This window comes from Haliaeetus albicilla, chromosome 12 (assembly GCF_947461875.1).
Source record: "Haliaeetus albicilla chromosome 12, bHalAlb1.1, whole genome shotgun sequence".
Classification (NCBI taxonomy): domain Eukaryota; kingdom Metazoa; phylum Chordata; class Aves; order Accipitriformes; family Accipitridae; genus Haliaeetus; species Haliaeetus albicilla.
Window position 1 is genome coordinate 6,747,189 of NC_091494.1, and position 16,949 is coordinate 6,764,137.

General features: G+C 44.4%; 1 protein-coding gene across 4 annotated transcripts in view; it reads left to right on the plus strand.

The window, feature by feature from the left end:
* The window catches only part of ARID3B (AT-rich interaction domain 3B), a 37,152-nt gene that overhangs the window by 6,403 nt on the left and 13,800 nt on the right, over window positions 1-16,949 (plus strand). For all 4 annotated transcript variants that reach the window (XM_069797828.1, XM_069797827.1, XM_069797831.1 and 1 more), the window contains 2 exons: window positions 6,562-6,633; window positions 8,232-8,304. In XM_069797828.1, coding sequence (XP_069653929.1) covers window positions 6,562-6,633; window positions 8,232-8,304 — 145 coding nt within the window. The remainder of the gene's footprint in view (window positions 1-6,561; window positions 6,634-8,231; window positions 8,305-16,949) is intronic.

The window sequence follows — 16,949 nt, forward strand, 5'->3', positions numbered from 1 at the left end:
GAGGGGGGGGAAAAGTCATTTCAATTTCTTCTTTCAAGTGTGGATTGTTCTTCTGAAAGTGATGCCATTGGAGAAAAATGTATCTTGAAAGTGTAAGGCTAAGATTGCCTGGAAGGTATGTGGCATGAAGATGGCAGAAAGATGGAAGCTACCAGCAAGATGAAGCCCCATTCTGTTCAGTCCTGGACAGCCAAGTAAATAATTGTAGAACAAGCTGGCAGACAAAAGAGCTGGCTCAGCTTATGACACAGGGGCGGTGGGAATCCTGTCAGCACAAAACAACAAGGGAGTGGAGTTGCTTGTCAGGGAGTTGCAGTCCCGAAAGAAGAGCCGGGGGTGGGTGGTGGTGTGTGTGTGTGTGTGCTCAGCTCGCTTGCTCCTCGGACTTGCTCGAATCCCCTGCAAATCCATCACGGCTCCGACAGCTGTAGTCTCCCGCAGCCGCCCTCAAAAAGGGCGTTGTGAGCTGCCTGTCTCTGAAGAAAAATGAGTTTTTAATTCCTTGGGTGAAAATGTTGCTTTTAGCAGATGGTTGGGTGTGGGTCCTCATCCCGTGGGTTTTCACATTGCTTGGTGATGTCTCTGGTTACCAGGGAGAGCTGTGTAGGAAAGGCAGGACCACAGCCGCCGTCTTGGTGGTGCTGCTTACTCCTTCTCCACTCAAGGCTGGCATGCAGCACTAGCATGAGCAATTTAGTCAGGCTGTTACTACAGCACGCACATTAGTACGTGCATTCCTTTGTGGAATGTAAAAATAAAGCCAAGGTTTTCAGGCATCAGCTGATACTTAATGCCTTCTTAAATGCAGCAAGGTAAGTCTCCATAAAGCAGCTGTCTGACTTTCAGAGAGTGGTTTGTGGTCTGGTTTTTGGGGATGTCTCATGTTAGATTCTCAGAAATCACGAGTCACTCCTGAAAATCCTGACCTAAACTTTTAAAAAGGTCATGGTGTTTATTAAAGTAAGTCAGCTTAAAATAATTACTTTGCTTTTGCTCTAGGGTCTAGGAATGAGTGGCTGAGATTCCATAACCTTAAGTATGTGCCTCAAGTGGTGTGTGTATTGAGGTATTGCTCAGGAGATACTCATTAATCCAGAGGGGGTGAAGGTCCCAGGAATAAAAAAAGTTGCATTTCACATGGTGCATTTTTTGCCTCCTAGTTATTTCAGATATCCAGGGCCCAATCCAAAGGTTGGATTTTTCATGCCTTATGTGGGTCACTGGGTATTTTTCTTTTTATGATGTAGTGAGAGGAGAATACTTCATTAATAGCTATGATGTTAGATATTTGGTTTCTTTTTTACTGAAAGCTGTTTTCCCAAAGAACAGATTTTAATTCTTAAATTGCCAATTACTGCTTCTCTTTGAAGTTTATGGTTTAGGTTTGTTTTGGTGAAGTCTTCATGCCTGTGACAGTCTGCTTCTGCTGTAGCACCTAACTTGGTGGTCATATTGATCTGTAACTTAAAGTGCAGCATCAGTGGCTGGAGCAACAAAATCACCTTTTTGTTTAATATACCAAATAATGCATGGGAGAGGAGAACCAAGAAACTGCTTGTGATGACTGTAGGCAGCAGCCTACAAACAACTTGTATTAGACATCAGAGAATTCCCCCAGATCTTCATCTCAAGAGGCAATTCCACAGGCTTCATCAAGGCTATGTTATATTGCAGTGACTGTGCTATATCTGGAGGCAGAGCGAAGGAGCAGAGCGAGGAGCTCATTTATATCCTGGAGAAGATACTTCTCATTTTAGGATTTGTTCAGGTGCTAAATTTATCTTTAGGAATAGTTGCAGCTTGTCTCCTTTGGTGCCAATTTATAGAAATTCTAGCTAACACTGGAGACAGTAGGTGGAAAGAGCTCAAATGTGTTGTATTCTTAACGCTTCTGTTTTTCTCACTTCAGGGTAAATCTGAGACTCTCTCATGTGGCAGTGAGAATTTCTCTTCCCACAGCCATACAGCACTGAACAAATCTTCTTGTCACTTACGTTTTAGTTAATTCCTGTGAGTATTTGTGAATAGGAGTCATTCACAAAGAGCCCAACTTTTCCTTAAGGATAAGGAAGCAGATTCCTGTTTTTCAAAGAATTGTGTTGGTGCTGCAGTCACTAGGTCATGGGAGCCCATAAAGAAACTTAATAAAAAAAGGTAATTAATCTGTTAACTTCAGTCCATTCTTATTCTTTCCTTCCCCATCCTCCCTGCCATTCCTGAAATCACTAAAATGTTTTCAAAACCTGCCTTTGAAGCTTGTAGATATTGAATTGAGCTCTGTTATTAGTAAGACTGGGAAGGGTTTATTCCAATTTCAGCAGAGCTTTACCAGGCAGCTTGTGCATGCAGTAATTATGACTTGGTTCTCCATGCTTGAGAACTTGCAGCTCAGGGCAGTAGTCCTGATCTTATCAGCGTTTTGTAGTACAACAGTTTTCTTTATAATAGCATCTGTTTCACTTCCTAAGGCTTAACTCTACCCACAAAAGGAATTTCTGTGGATTCTCTGATAATCCTGAAATTGCTGCCCCTGTACCTTTTCATTGACTCAGTGCTTTCAGTTAACCCATGGGGTAGGGGAGGGGCTTTCTTTTTCACTGCAACATTTAGCCTTGTCCCTCAGTGGATATTTCAGCAGATTTCTGGCCTAAAACCACTGTCAAAACTGGAGGTCTGCAGTAAGGAGGTGCAGAATGATTTGAGTTTCGTGCCAGAAGTTTTCTTTTTTCTTTTACATATTAAAGCTCTAGTTGGCTCTCTCCAGTTCAGAGTTTGCCATTTGAGTACAACTTTGTAGTCTGGTAAAACCTCATCTGGCTTTAGCTGAGCCCCTCTCAAACAGCTGTATGAAACTGGGGTGGGGGAGAAAGCAGTGACCTGGAAAAGGAGCATTTCCAATTTCTCATCAATGTCCCTGTTTGCACACTAACTACAATTTGTGCAGGCAAAACTGGAGGAGAAGATGAGATGCTGTTCTGTTTGCCTTAATACTTCACTTTTTTTATTAAGCACAGAGTTTTGATTAGTTCTCTAATCTCTGGGAGGGACAGACATGTGAGATGGTAATATTTGAGAGGTGGGTGTCCTGCAGGGAGGGATTGAGGCAGCTTATTTGTAAGGTTTTTGTCCTCAAAAGAATGGGCTGGATGAAGCACGAAAGTGTTTGTCATCTCCTTTTCTCTCTGCTTGGCAACTCAGGGTTAACTCTGGCTCTTGAATGTGGGATTGGAAACCAAAATTGCTCTGGACATCTGAGCTTCCTTCTAATAAGATATTCCAGGTGGTTAGGGAGTAATCCTAAAATAGCTCCAGATGTAATTGCTTCTGAAGCCAGGCTCACAGCCTCTTGGGGAGGGGGCGGTCTGGGGGGGCTCTGATGACACCCCTGAGGTGTCTGCAGCACAGGGGACGCTCCCTGGCTCTGCCAGCAGCTCGTGAAGGTGGCCAGCCCTTCCCAACACTTTTGCCTTCCCACTCAGGCTTTGCATCGGGGGGCTCAAGCACTGCCAGTGCCACTTCTGCCACCTTTTTCTGCAAGAAACCAGATAAATTCTTGCCCGTGGTAATGCAAGGGCTGTTTGTCAAACATCAGCAAATTCCCTTGATACAAATGGGTGGAGGGAGAGGCAGGACTGTCCCCAGAGAATGACCTGCCTCTCTGAACAGTGTTTTTTCCTTCCTGCTACTATTGCCTGACTTATACAAAGGTCTTTTAATGACTTGTGAGGATATATTGATTTCTCAGGTTCCTGCTGTTCATACAGAGGACAGCTTCTCAGCATAGGGTAGCTTTGTTTTCCTAGGAGAAATGGAAAGGAAGCTTGATACCAAAGCTCCTGCTGAGCTCTCTTGCTGTGCAAAATGTAGTTTATTCTGCATATGGAGCACCTCTTGCTTTAGTAGCTTCGTGGCCTCTTTACTGATTTACCTGTTCCAGTTGTGCTTGAGTCGCTGTTCTGACAGCTGCCAATATTTGGTATCTTTGGTTGTAGCCTTGGCACAAACCCAAAGGTTTTGGTGAGCAGAATAGTCCCTCAAGATCAAAGCTGAGGCCTGGGAAAGTGCCTGTCGGTGCTTGTACTCTGTTCTCTGAATAAATAAGGCTTTATTCCCCAGCTGCTGAGCTGACATTTCATGCTAGCCTGAGACTTTGCTAACTCTGCTACCCAAAACAAACCTGTGCTCTGTCCTCATGTCTCCGCAGCCCATGTGTTGTTTCAGTGCACCCTTGCTGATTTACATCGTGGCAGCTGCCGCTTGCACCGAGGTGGATGAGAAGCACTCTTATCTCTTCTGATAGCTTAACATGGGGAGTGGTAACTGGCTTTAAACCTTTACAGCTATTGCGGGAGGAAATGCTAATGCTGTCCAGTGTCTCTCACCTTAGATCACTCTGTGTCATGCCAGGTGATATCCATCTCTGCCAATTTTCTGGACATATGGCAAAACACTGATGCCTTCAACTAGCTTTAAGCTCCTTTTCACTAGCGAGGTGTGGGGGATAATTACTTCGGTGCTCTCGAGCATCTCAGGATGTAGGTGTGGGAAGCAGGGTGCATATATTCTGCTTATTCTCTGTATCAAACCTTAATCTTGTCATTCTTTTCTAATTACCCTTTTTCTTCAAATGGAACAAGTAAAATAACTTCTAAAGAGTCTTTAATCCCATGTGAAGTTCTGTTCCTGGAAATTTTACCAAGTTCAAACCCACTGGCAGTAGAGAATTGTCTCCTTTAAGCCCCCTTCTCTTTCCTGTCCTCAAATCTAGCGGAATAAGCTCTCAGCATGACCAAAGTTGCCTATGAAAGCAAGTGTTTTGCTTCTTGGAGCACCCAGTTTAACACCATGAGCAGTTTTGCCCTCTGGATTTATAACCAAATACAAACTTGGGAAGAAAGCAGCTCAGCCCTCTACAAATCATCTTGCCTTGGAGTGTGTGAAGTTGAGGATGGGAAGTAGCTGCTGCCTTCTGAAGAGACTGTCTCTTATTCTGACTGTTCAGATAGGTTTGTTGATCTGAGTTAACAATCAGTGAGGCTTTAGGAGCAGCTGGATGTTACCGTAATTAGCAAAAAACCTGTGGTTTTAATGTCTGCTAGGAAAGGACACCCAGATGAATCCTCCTGTGAACAAAACTGGTCTTCAGATCTCTTCCTAGAGAGGGCTGGGAATTGATCTGCTGTAATAAACAGCTGACATAACAGAAGTGGCAATAATCCCCCATTAAATATCTTTCAGTTGATGGGACTCACTGGATAATTGACTTTCCAGCAGGAATTACTGGCTCAAACTAAATCAGCAGGCATTAGGGCAGATCACTGCAGTGTTTTTTAAAGGGGCAAATGTAGCTTTGCCTGGCCTTGACAAGAGCTATTCATCTTTCTAATTCAATGTATGTGTCACAACCAGATGACTCCAAGATTTCAGAGATTGGACCACCTCTCTAATTCACATGCTTTTTTTTTTTTTTGCCTTTTTTTTTTTGTGCTGAAACCTCTTGCTATCCTCAATGCTTTTCTATCTGCATTAGGATGCTGTGTGTTTATCAGGACAGGGTAGTCCAAGCTACCTTGCCAGATGGATTTGGCTGTTGTCTTTCCTTGAGTGGCTCTGGAGCACTTGCTGTACTGGAGGTTTATGAAATTTATGGTTTAAAGATACTTGGACAGTTTTTCAGAATCATTCTTCTGGTCTTGATCCTGCTGTACAGCCAGAGGCTACCTCTGCTGGTTTCCAGCCCCAGTGATCATTTCAGGATGATGGTTTACCAAGTTGAATAGGCCTAACTAGAGTAATCCTTCTAATGCATAAGAAGAATGAACCTTAATCCAGCAAAGCTGAGCTTTCCATTTCTGTGGCGAAAATCCAGATCCAGGAGTAAGGGTCCTGGCTTGGCAAGAGGCTTTCCAGTGGGATTATTTCCCTCTTTCTTTGGCATACTCTGGTTTTGGTTTTGTAGGCAAGTGGGGGAGGACAGAAGGGCATTTCCAAGTGTGTTCGGTGTCACCTGGCGAACAGAAAGGAAGGATGCCTGGATAACACCTGAGTCTTTCACTAGGGGCTCTGGGATGTACACTTGGTAAAAAGATGGACATGGAGAGCAAAAGCAGCACCTCTCTGTTTAGGTGCTGGACCTTATTACACCAAAGCACCTGCTGCGAGGTGGGGGGGGGGGGTAGTATACTTCTGTTTAGCAGATGAAGGAAGGCAGCTGGTGAAGGTGTCGAGGACTTTCCACGGGAATGGTTTTCCCTGGCATCAGATAGCTTTTTTGAGATACATTCTGCAAGAAAAATCTTAGCACTGAAAAACTTCCCGACCTTCAGTAGTCTCCTGGAAGGTGAAATCCCACTTCCCATTTTGGGCTGAGTGTCAGAGATTCCAGGAAAGTGTGCTGTAACAAATGCACAAATGTCCCCATCTTTCTAGTCTTTTAGGTCTAAGCCAGCAGCTGCTTTTGCATGTGTTTGTGCCCAAAAATGCACATTTGCAAGCTTTCTGGAATTGTCCACAAAGCCTTTCGCTGGCCATCCTTTCACCCTTTCATTTCTCTCTCCCTAGAACGGCAACGTGACCTGGAGCGATGAAGGTGATGGATGCCGAGGAAGAGAAATTTCACGAGACTTTGCCAAGGTCAGTCTGATCATGGGGATTTGGGGGAAGGGGTAACTTTGGGGAATTCTTCCCCTGATCTGTGACAGAGGGTGACTACGGAGCCCTCACTATTCCTCTACAGTGAACTTGTAAGAAAACTGCTTTGTCCTACAGCCCTCTGCCTACAAACCATCTATTTGGGGCTGTTTTGTTGCCTTTGGTCACTGGAATATAGTTTGAACTAAAACTTAATCACCAAACTTTTGACATTTAAAATCTTAGTCAATGCTTTCTTCAGCTGGGAGAAGAGTATTTTGTTTCTTGAACCTGATTAGCACTGTGGTCGTGGATTTGAATGTGACAGCTGTGTGTCACATCAGCCAGAGGAATTCATTTTAAACTAAGCTGGCTCTTTCTGAAAGGGTGCAGCTAATTGCTCTGCAAATACACTGGTGTGCTTTCTTCCCAGAGCTCAGTGGTGAGAAAGTGCAGAGCTTCACAGGAAATGAGCCCAAAAAGACCCTCTTCTTTTAGGCTAGATGAATACCAAGTAGCTAGCAGCACCTACGGAGAGACTGAAATACATATTGCCCAATGAATATTTGCTTTTCCATTGAGCTGCTCCACAAGAGTAGCTACAACCAGCAAAAAATTCCCTGGAGTAATGCAGGTTTCTTCCTCAATGCAAATGAGAGAAGGAATTGAATTCTTCATGTAGAGCATTGTCTTCTGTCTTGTTCTATATCCTCCTGTATCTCAGTGAGAGGCTGACTTCGGCCCTTTCAGCCTGTCACTTTGTGGCCTCACAGGCTTCTTGATAGGTGAAAATTAGATTTTTCTGTTCAAGAGGTAGTTGTAAGATGACATTCGTGCCTGTCCCTTCTGAAAAATCAGTGGATAATGGTAGCATACAGTGCCTCTCCTTTGGAATAAGCTGCCCATGGAACTTTATTTTAAGTGCTTGGGTTTTTAAGCCTTTTGGTAAAATTATTTCTGCAGAAAATTGGTTCCAGGCTGGTTTCTGATATTTTTTAAGGCTTTTTGGCTTATTTTAGAGGAGCCTGTCCTGCCAGGCATTAGTAGTTACAGGATGGCTCTATCCTTTCGTGTCCTCCTTCAAGGGACTTGGAGTTTGTCACTTATGTGACAACCCCTGAAGGAGGGAATCATGAGGCTAGGGGAAGCTGCAGAGAAGTTTACCTCCCTGGTGCCTTAAAGGTACGGACCACTAATCTGTCCTGAACCACTGTCACCTTCCTTTTGGTTGTCTTGTCTTTCTTTCCAGCTTGTCTTAATACTTTCTCTCCCCTTTGCTTCCAGGTGGTTTCAAACCCTGCTCTGTAGTAGTGCTGTTAACTGAGTTGAATCCTGTTCCCCTCAGGGTGCCAGTCTCTTCTGTGCCTGGATGAGTTACTGAGGGGCTGAGCAAGGCAAGCCATAACGAGGCTCTTCAAACTATCACTGCAGCCTTGTCCACCAAATTGCTCAGGAATTCTTCCTTGGTTTGCCTCTTTGCCTGCGGCTGCCTTTCACCCCTCCAGTACAAACAGCGGATCACCCATTGGAAGAAGCTAATACTATTACTTTATTTTCTGTCTCATTGTAGACTGTGCCTTCATTTTTATTTTTATCCCCAGCTCTATGAACTGGATAGTGATCCTGAACGGAAAGAGTTCCTGGATGACCTTTTCATCTTTATGCAGAAGAGGGGTGAGTGAGCATTTGTTGAACTCGATAGGGTAAAACGGGGCAGAGGGGTGCTGCTGCTGTTTGAATTTTTCTCTCCTGAGTTTGAAAGAACAAATCCAGCCCTTGAGCTTGCAGATCAGATGGAAGAGCAGGTGGTAAGACTCAGGATATTTGCCTTGGGAGATAAGGAGTGCAGTAGGAAAGAACTCCTCTGCCCTGTAACTTAATTTCACAGACCGTATTTCTTTACCCTCCTACCTAATACTGATGTTGTCCATGCACTGAAGAGCCCAAGAAGCCTGGTTCTGTGAGGATTTTTGAAGCAAGGCTGAGTACTACTGGGGATTTCTCTGGTCTCCCCTTCAGGTGGCATGATTACACATCTTCTCATGTTTGATTTCAATAGCATGTGGAAGCTGAGTGTGGATGCCTTCACAGTCTGCATAGAGTAGTGGTGTGTAATTTGTGGACTGGGAAAATAGACACCAAGCCACATTTTCCTGTATATTCACAATGTGTCATCTTTCTGTTTAGTAATTTTGTGTAACTGAGTGCAGAAGCGCGCAGTTTCTCACATTCCTCCCTGTGGTGTCAGCAACTTGCATCTCTCCTTGCTACAGGAGTGATGATGCATGTGTGAAGTAGCTCAGCTGGGATGTCACAAAGTCTCTCTCTGTCCCCTAGTTATCAAAGTTCAGTTCCCTCATTGCAAACTATTCATAATATAAATGTGCATATACGTGGTATTGTATAAAACATACATCTCTGAACATCTGTGGTAAATCCTTTGTGGTGCTCTCTTCCTTTACCCCTCCAAGCATGCCAGGCCAGACTGACTCTTCCAACAAAGATGCATCTGACAAAGTGTTAAATTGTGCTATAGACCTTTTCATTGTTTCCAGAAAGTCCACTGAAGGTAGGTGTGAAGAGCAGACATAAAAAGGACCCTTTGCTACCTCATGGCATAATGCTCTCTGTGTGCTGGACCAAACAAGCCAGGTTGTGCTTATTTGGAAGGGAGGCTGCCTTAGCCTCACCAGCAATATTGTGCCCTGAGAGTCTAATAAAGCATAAAGATGCAACATCTCAGTCTCATCTGTTTGAAAATTATCTGTTTGCTGGGTTGGAGCTAGAACCTTATTTCCAGTTATCTTTTGAACCCTGCATCCTCAGATGCATCCCCCTCTGTGAATGACTATATCACAAGCAGAGGAAAGGCTATCCACAAGGCAGCTACTGCAATTGCTCTTCATATCCGTGTCTTTTTCCTGGCATGGCTAGAGCTGACAGCTGACCTGTGTGAATTTTCACTCTCCAGCAGTTTGAGGTTATGCTTCCAAGTCAGTTAAAAATTAGAGCTGGGTTTTGCTGGTATTTTTGGCTTTTGCTTGCAGAGGCATAACCGGGCTTAATTAGTTTACTTGCAAATTTTAACCTGAGCTCACATGCTAGTGTAAGGGCTGGGATGGCTGGCAGAAAAGACAATCTGAAGGGGGTGATTGGCAGCAATAGAAACCTCCAGATACCTAGAGAGAAAACTGCTTAATACTTCAGTGTCTCCTTCCTGTTACCTTTTAATTATTTACAATTGACATGTTCCTGGTGCAGGGACTGAGCTGGTCACCAGCTGGTTGCTGTAGGAGTTTAGGTTTTAATCATCTGGGCATTTCCAACTGTATTTGTTTTCTGGAGACTCCCTTGTTTTCTTGCTTGCTAGAAGGCTGAAAATGAAATATAAGAGCCCAGCACCCATGGGGGAGAGATGCCATGAACTGACAGCCCTCTGCCAGAGGCCCTAGAAATGTTTGGCCCTGTTCTGGGGACTTTGGCTAGATTGCAGGGTACGAGGCAGTTCTGGGCTTGCTTTATACTTTGGCACCCCCAAAAGAAGTAGGCAGAAGGACTCTGCGGAGCTAAGGTTCTTCAGGTTGATAGAACTGAACAGCATAGGTTGAGTATAGGAGGCAGCTTCTCTTCTGTTATTAATCTAAGCCACTGTGTCTTATGCAGAGAAAATCTTTTGACTTGGCATGGTTTTTCAGAATCTGTACTGTTCACTTTTCCCATGCCTGCTCTCCCCACTGCTATCTACAGCAGGGCTTTGGTTTTCTAGTAAGCAGATGGACTTGCCTACTGTGTCCTATTCTGGGATCTTCAAAAATCTGGGAGCTTCTACAGCAAAGTTATCATAGGATACTGTTTAGGCTTTCATTTCTTTTCCCCTTGCTTTATGTGCCAAATGAGCATCCTAAACCAAACAAGGCTGAACAGCTGCCTTGTTCTGAAAGAGTCCCCCCAAAGATGGATACAACTGAGGGCTCATTGCACCTGAGAGCGAAGTGTTGTGTTTCTTAGCTAGTATGTGTGAAGAGCTGGTTAATTTGCACCTCATGTCTTAAGGGAATGGAAAGCAATTCTGCTAATAAACATTGCTGGTGTAAAGATGGGGATTTTGTTGTTGTCCAGGAGGAGCTGGAGAAGTGCTGGCTCTTGTTTGGGGCTGATGGATTTGGGGCACAGATTGCTAACTGATGCTGAACCAAAAAAAGCCTGATGTGAAAGATAAATGACAGATTTCACAGGAGCTACCGAGTAGTTGGAGGGATGAAAAGATTTGGTTGTTGGTGCTGCTGTTAGGAATGTACCTAGAAATGTGAAGCCATGAAACAGGCTTAATGCAGATCAAATGTGCAGGTCTCATCTGCCTCTGAGCACAGCAGGTTGTCGCTGAATGACCGCAGCTGCAAGTGATAAAATGGCCCTTCAGTGGCAATAATGATGGAAGAGGGAGATGAGAGGAAAGCTGTAACTCTTCCTTTGTTGGATGTTTTATTCCTTGTATGTGTTTAGGTGAATGGATCCCACCATGGCTGTGATTGAAGGGGCAGATGGGGAGAGGAGGGGAGACCAGCTGATGAGAGCAATTAGTGTGCAGGACTAGCTTCGAAACAGGCCTACAACAGGACTGACCTGATGCAGCTTGGCAGGGACGACGCTAGCTTGCTGTATTACCACTTCCACCTTCCCTTTTGTCAGCTTTTCTGCAGTCTCAAACCAAAGGTCATCTTTCCTTGGACTGAGCAGGGATAAGCAGCTTCAGCAGTGGCTTCCCTCCATCTCCATTGCTGATCTGGTGTCTTGTGACAAGTCGAGCCCTGATGTCTTGCGGTCTGGTTTCTCAGAAGCTGTATTTTTAACCTCCTGCTGCATGAGGAGCTGCTCTATGGGCAAGTTTGTGGTTCAGAGCATTTTTAAGGGCACAGGTTGAGGCTTATCTGCTAGTGCACTGTGGAGTGGGTTGCAACTGCAGGCATGGAGGCTGGATTTGTTCTGCCTGCCACTGAGGACGCTGCAGGCAGGAGCAGTTTTCTAAGTGCCCAGGCTAGAGCTGCATCCATTACAATAACTCAGGGTAATCTTGTGTTCCCCCATCTTTTGTATTACTGAAAAGAGTTTTATTACAGAAATGTATGTAGCCAGATGGGCAAGTTCATTTACTCAGATCAGTTGCAGTGTTAGAGATGATGACATCTTCCACTTCTTTGCGGGTCTTTCTCACCCTGTGAACATACCCTGAAGCTAAATTTTGTCTGCATCTTTTTTGTGTGTGGTAGAAGGCATAGATATGATGAGTAGTAGAAAAATGTAGCTGTTAGCCCTGTAGCATGCACTAGGTAGCATAGCTAGACTGCTGTTTGTCCCCAGATAGTGAAGGACTGTTAGTGGCATGACTCTTACAGCTGCTAAGGCAGCCACCAATAATTGAGCTGATTGTATTCCACTAGTGCTGGTCAGGAGAGAGTTGGAGTAGTGGGACTGTTTCATCCCCTGGAAGGATCAGCAGTGTTTGTGCAAGACATTCCTCTTGAGAAAAGGTTTGATGGGGAAGAGATCTAACTGTGTGCTATGGTGTATTAGGAAAGGCTCCCTTTCAAGGGAAGCTGTTTTGTTCATTTTAAGTACTGCCTTTGTGAAGACCTCATAAAATGTCTCCAATTGTACAGCTCTACTAATTTTGTTCAAGGTTTCTGCGTGACCTTGGTTTTCCCAGATGGCTTGACCATTCTGTTTTTTTATGTGTATATACATAGAAGGGGCTTTGTAAGTCTGACCGTGTGGTTTTAATGTTTTCCTGCTGTTGTATGCTCTGTCTGCACACTTTAGATGTGGAAATACAACAAATCCAGGGTATTGACAAAAGCATTTACTGATGGATTCTTTTATCTATAGGCCAAGTGGTGTTTATGAAATGTTTGTTCAGGGAATACGCTTCATTCTTCTACTGATTCAATTTTGCAGGTTTCTTCTTTAGATTCTCTGGAGATATTTTCAAATCTGAATTAAGCAATGTAGTTCTCTAAATGAGACATCAACAGACATAAATTCTCAGCATCCTTTGCTCACGCTACCTGCTTGATGCTGAGCTACAGCAAATGCTTCCCTAAATAGCAGATGATGTTCTGCAGTGGAAAATTCTCACTCAAGGCACTGCAGAGGTCTCTTCTGGATGATCCAGGTGAACCAGGTGAAGTCCTCTTCACCATTAGACCCTTGGATTTGTACACAGCAACATCTCTGCCTCCTGTACCTCCTCTAAAGAACCTCTCCTTTGGTCAACTGTTTTGACTTAGACTCAGGAAAAATGGTGACTAGTGTCTTGTGCAAATGGTAAGCAGTGGGGATCAGTGAAATATTTTAGGTTTTTACTTTTATATTGTTGGAAAGATCTACTTTTCCTTAAGTTGTAGGGGCAACTGGCATTCTGATTTACATTCCTTTGTATTAAGTGATTTGAGCCTTTCAGAACAGGGAACAGAGAATGCACTATTCCGTGTACTTAAACACTTTTAAGTGATGCTAGGATAAAAACAGGTGTGAAGCAAGATGCTTGGGATCTCCAAACAACTTGAATCCAGCTCTTCTGGGGATGCATAGTCCTGTACTTGAGGTAGGGCTCTCTGTAGCATCCCAAAAACTCTTGCAGGGAATGTCTCGCTCATCAGCCTTAGGTGCCAGGTGACTAAAAGTCTCCACCAGATACATAAGTTGATATTTTGGGAGAGATTACCTGGGTCCATCTGCAAAATTTGCAAATTGCAATAACTTAGAAGTAGTTATCAGCAGGTCCTTCCCATAAGAACCAAACTTTCTCCCCCGTCTGTTTTTCACACATCAAAACATTCATTGCAGACATAGACACATGAGATTCTGCCCCCCCCCCGGCCTCTAATTTGGAAAAAGCCTGGAAGTTTCCCTTTGGAAAGATCTAAAAAAATCTTTTCTGGGAGATGACCCAGTACAGTTCAAATAATTAATATCCCTTGGTTTTTAAGCAGCTGAAAAATGGCGTTTTAGAGTATTGCTTTAGCTCAAAAGAAAAATCGTATTGGAAGCTGCAGTTGTAATTAATGGGGAAAAATAGCATTAGGAGTTTACTTGGTTCTGGCTTACAGGAGATTTGTTTTAAATTTAGCCAGCATGAAGAACGTTTTGAGCAGCTTAAATGTTTTATGAACTGAGTTGACACTGGACAGGGTACAAAAGAAATGAATTTGAAATGATTGGCTGTTGTTGCTTTGCATGAACCTTTCTTTAGCTTATTCATCTGATACCAGTCTGCTCTGGTGATTGCTGGCTGAGGATCTCTGAATCCCAGGTTCTCTTTCCTGGGTGTACAGAATTGAGTGATGGAGTCAAAGGGGTTTTTTCCTCACTTCGCCTGAAGATTGAGATTAAGTTGTCACATGTTTCTCCAGCATCCCAAAGACTGGATGTTTGTGTCTCAAATCCTGATCTTCTTGAGCTCGCTCTTATATTGGTACTTCCTCTTTGCTATGGGTGTTCTTGGCCTGCCCCCCCACTCAATTTCAACAGCATGTTTTTCAAATGATTAATGACCTGCTGCACTCAAGCAGTGGAGGTGGCTCAACACTGAAGAGATGACCCTGTTGATATCCAGGTGGATGGAAGAAGGTGGAACTGTTTGGCATAAAGATGGTCCAATTTTTGACCTCATAAAGCCTGCCTGGCCTACCTTTATTTTTGCCAGCTGCCCTCATTTCTCTGCATTGCCTTCTGTATTTGTACCTCTCTTTGCCTAGAGAAGAAGAGTTTGTCTGTTTGGTTCAGAGGTCATATGTATGGAAACCCACCACCAGTTGCATGGTGGTTCAACATCTGGTGAAGAAATTTGTAATAGCAAATATATTGGACCCAGCTGTGTCAGTAGCAGCCAAACAGTTGGCCTGTAGTTGAGCTGGGTCCAAGAGAGCAAATCTCCATGGGATCTCTGTTTCAGGGATGGAAAAGCACCCTGTGCGGGAAGGTTAATGTGGCTGGAGCCTTGGCTAATAAAAGTGGGGCACTGGATGCCAGTTAGGCTGCTTCCCGTTCAGCAGCCGAAATCTGATAAGGGGCTGCCATCAGCCTCACTTATTGAGGAGGGAAGCAGAAACTGATGGCGTTTCAAGGGGTGCAGATAAGAAGTGGGCCTCCTGTCAAATAGAGCATGATTAATTACCCTCTATCCTGGCTCCTGCTTTGATAGGAGTGTCTAATGGTCTGCAGGCTTGTGGATCAGGTGGTGACATTCCTGTTGGGAGGTGAGAATGCCTGCTGTGGAAATGCCATGCGTAGGGAGAGATTAGATCAGCTGTGGCATGGAGAGGGAGGAAGAAGGGAGAGGTGCCTTCCCTTCTGTATACCTTTGCTTTTTATTTTAACATTGAGTGAGTACTCGGGACAGACTCAAACCAAATTGACAAATAAAACTCATGCAAAGGAGCTGGGGTGGCTGAACAGGCAGCTCTGCATGAAGCCAGCCAGGGTTTGTCCTTGAGGAGGAATTCAGGCAAACCGGGAAGTGAGACAGTGCAGGGTTCAAGTTGATTTGCTCATAGACACTACTGCAAGTTGGTTTGCACTACTGATTTGCTGTTGAACTGAATTTTACCTCTGTTTAGCCTGTGACAGTGGGGAGAGCATACCAAGTAATTATTCTCTCCCTTCAAAGAAACATGAAGGTCTCTTCAAGACTTGGTTCAAAATTATTTTAAATCACTGGGGACCTGCCCAGTCTCCTGGGGAAAATATGTTCCTTTTGGCTGTCTGATACTGTTTCTCTTCTGAACATATTTGGAGTGGAAGGTGGAAAGAGCAGCTCTTTCCTTACCTGTACAGGTTGTGGCTTAGAAATGCCCCCTCTATGCCTGTTGCCTATTTTTCACTCCAGAGCATGCTTTATTGCAATTTGAATGTTGCTCTGCAGAATAAATATTTGGGATTATCACCTCCTTTGTTCCTTACTAAAAAGTGGACACTTCTGAAAGTAAATTGGATGGGGAAAAAAATGGGAGGTGATTGAAAAAGTAGTGCTCCAGGCTGGGTATAATTACCTGCTCTTTGTCTCTCGCATGCAGGACAAGTCATGGCTTAGACTGCTTGATGGTGGGGAACTCCCTGCAGTGGGCATGGCTCAGCATGAGGAGTGGAGAGAGCGGCCCTTGGCAGGGGCTCTCCATCATGGAGGACTCACAAAGCCAAGCAGATCCCTGCAAAATGAGAGGGGACTATTTTCTCTAATTCGGTTAAGAACAGTCTTAGGGGCAGTTTTCCTTGTTTAACATCAGTCTGCATCTTCAGATTTAGATCTGACTCTGAAGTCTGGCTAAGATAGGATGAAGAACAGGAAAAAAAAACACCTTGGGCAGCGTGTTTGGATGGGTGAGGAAGATCTAGGTCCAAAGCTTAGTTTCCTTTCAAGAAATGGAAAGACTGAGCCCCAGCACCGAGAGAGTGGTGGCTGTTGCAGGGGAGCGGAGCCTGCGTGTGCTGATGGCTCGGCTAAAGCCCCTTCCCCAGATACAGGTTTACTGCCAATAGATGTAAAAACAGTCATTCAATGATTATCTGGAGTTTACAGGTTCCTCAGTCCCTTCTTAAATTGTTCTTGAAGGATGAAAATCAGTTGCTCCTTCTTCCTCTGCAGCGCAGGGGACATAGGGGACATTCAAGCCTATCCATATAAGCCCTTTAGGCTTCTGTTACGTCTGCCTGAAACAGAAGAGGCTTTTGAATGGGGTGAAACAGCTTGGCAGGGGGGGCTGCTTATTTCCCTTGAAGGACAGAGATGTTTATAGCTACAGTCAGGCTTCCTCCAGGGATGAACTCTTTATTCCAGAAGTCTGAATTGTAGTTACAGTGGTCTTTCCCTTCAGAAAACCAGAAGCCCATGGGCTGTAGGATGGATGATTCTTCTTTCTCCTTCCAGAGTTTGCCTGCCCTAGAGTTTGTCTTCCTGAGGTCTCCCATGCTCATCAAGTACGCATCATCCCTTCTGCAGTGGAAACAGACTCCTTGTGTGCCCCCCTTTGGCTAATTCCTTGCAGAAATGTCTGTACTTATACAGAAATGTATAACCCCATAGCTGGGGTTATACTAAAAGGAAGAAAAGTCGTTTACTGAGAGAACTAGGAGAGGAGCCAGTCCTCTTCCTCGCCCTCTTCTCGAGTCGGGCAAGGCTTCTGGCTCTTTGCAAGCACAGTACCTACAGCATTTCAGAGAGCCAGCAGAATAGAGAGGCTTGAAAGTACAGTAAAATGAGTTTGCCATCAAAAGGCAACAAGTCTTATGCTGTGCCCCCGGCTGCTGACCTTTCCCTCTGGAAT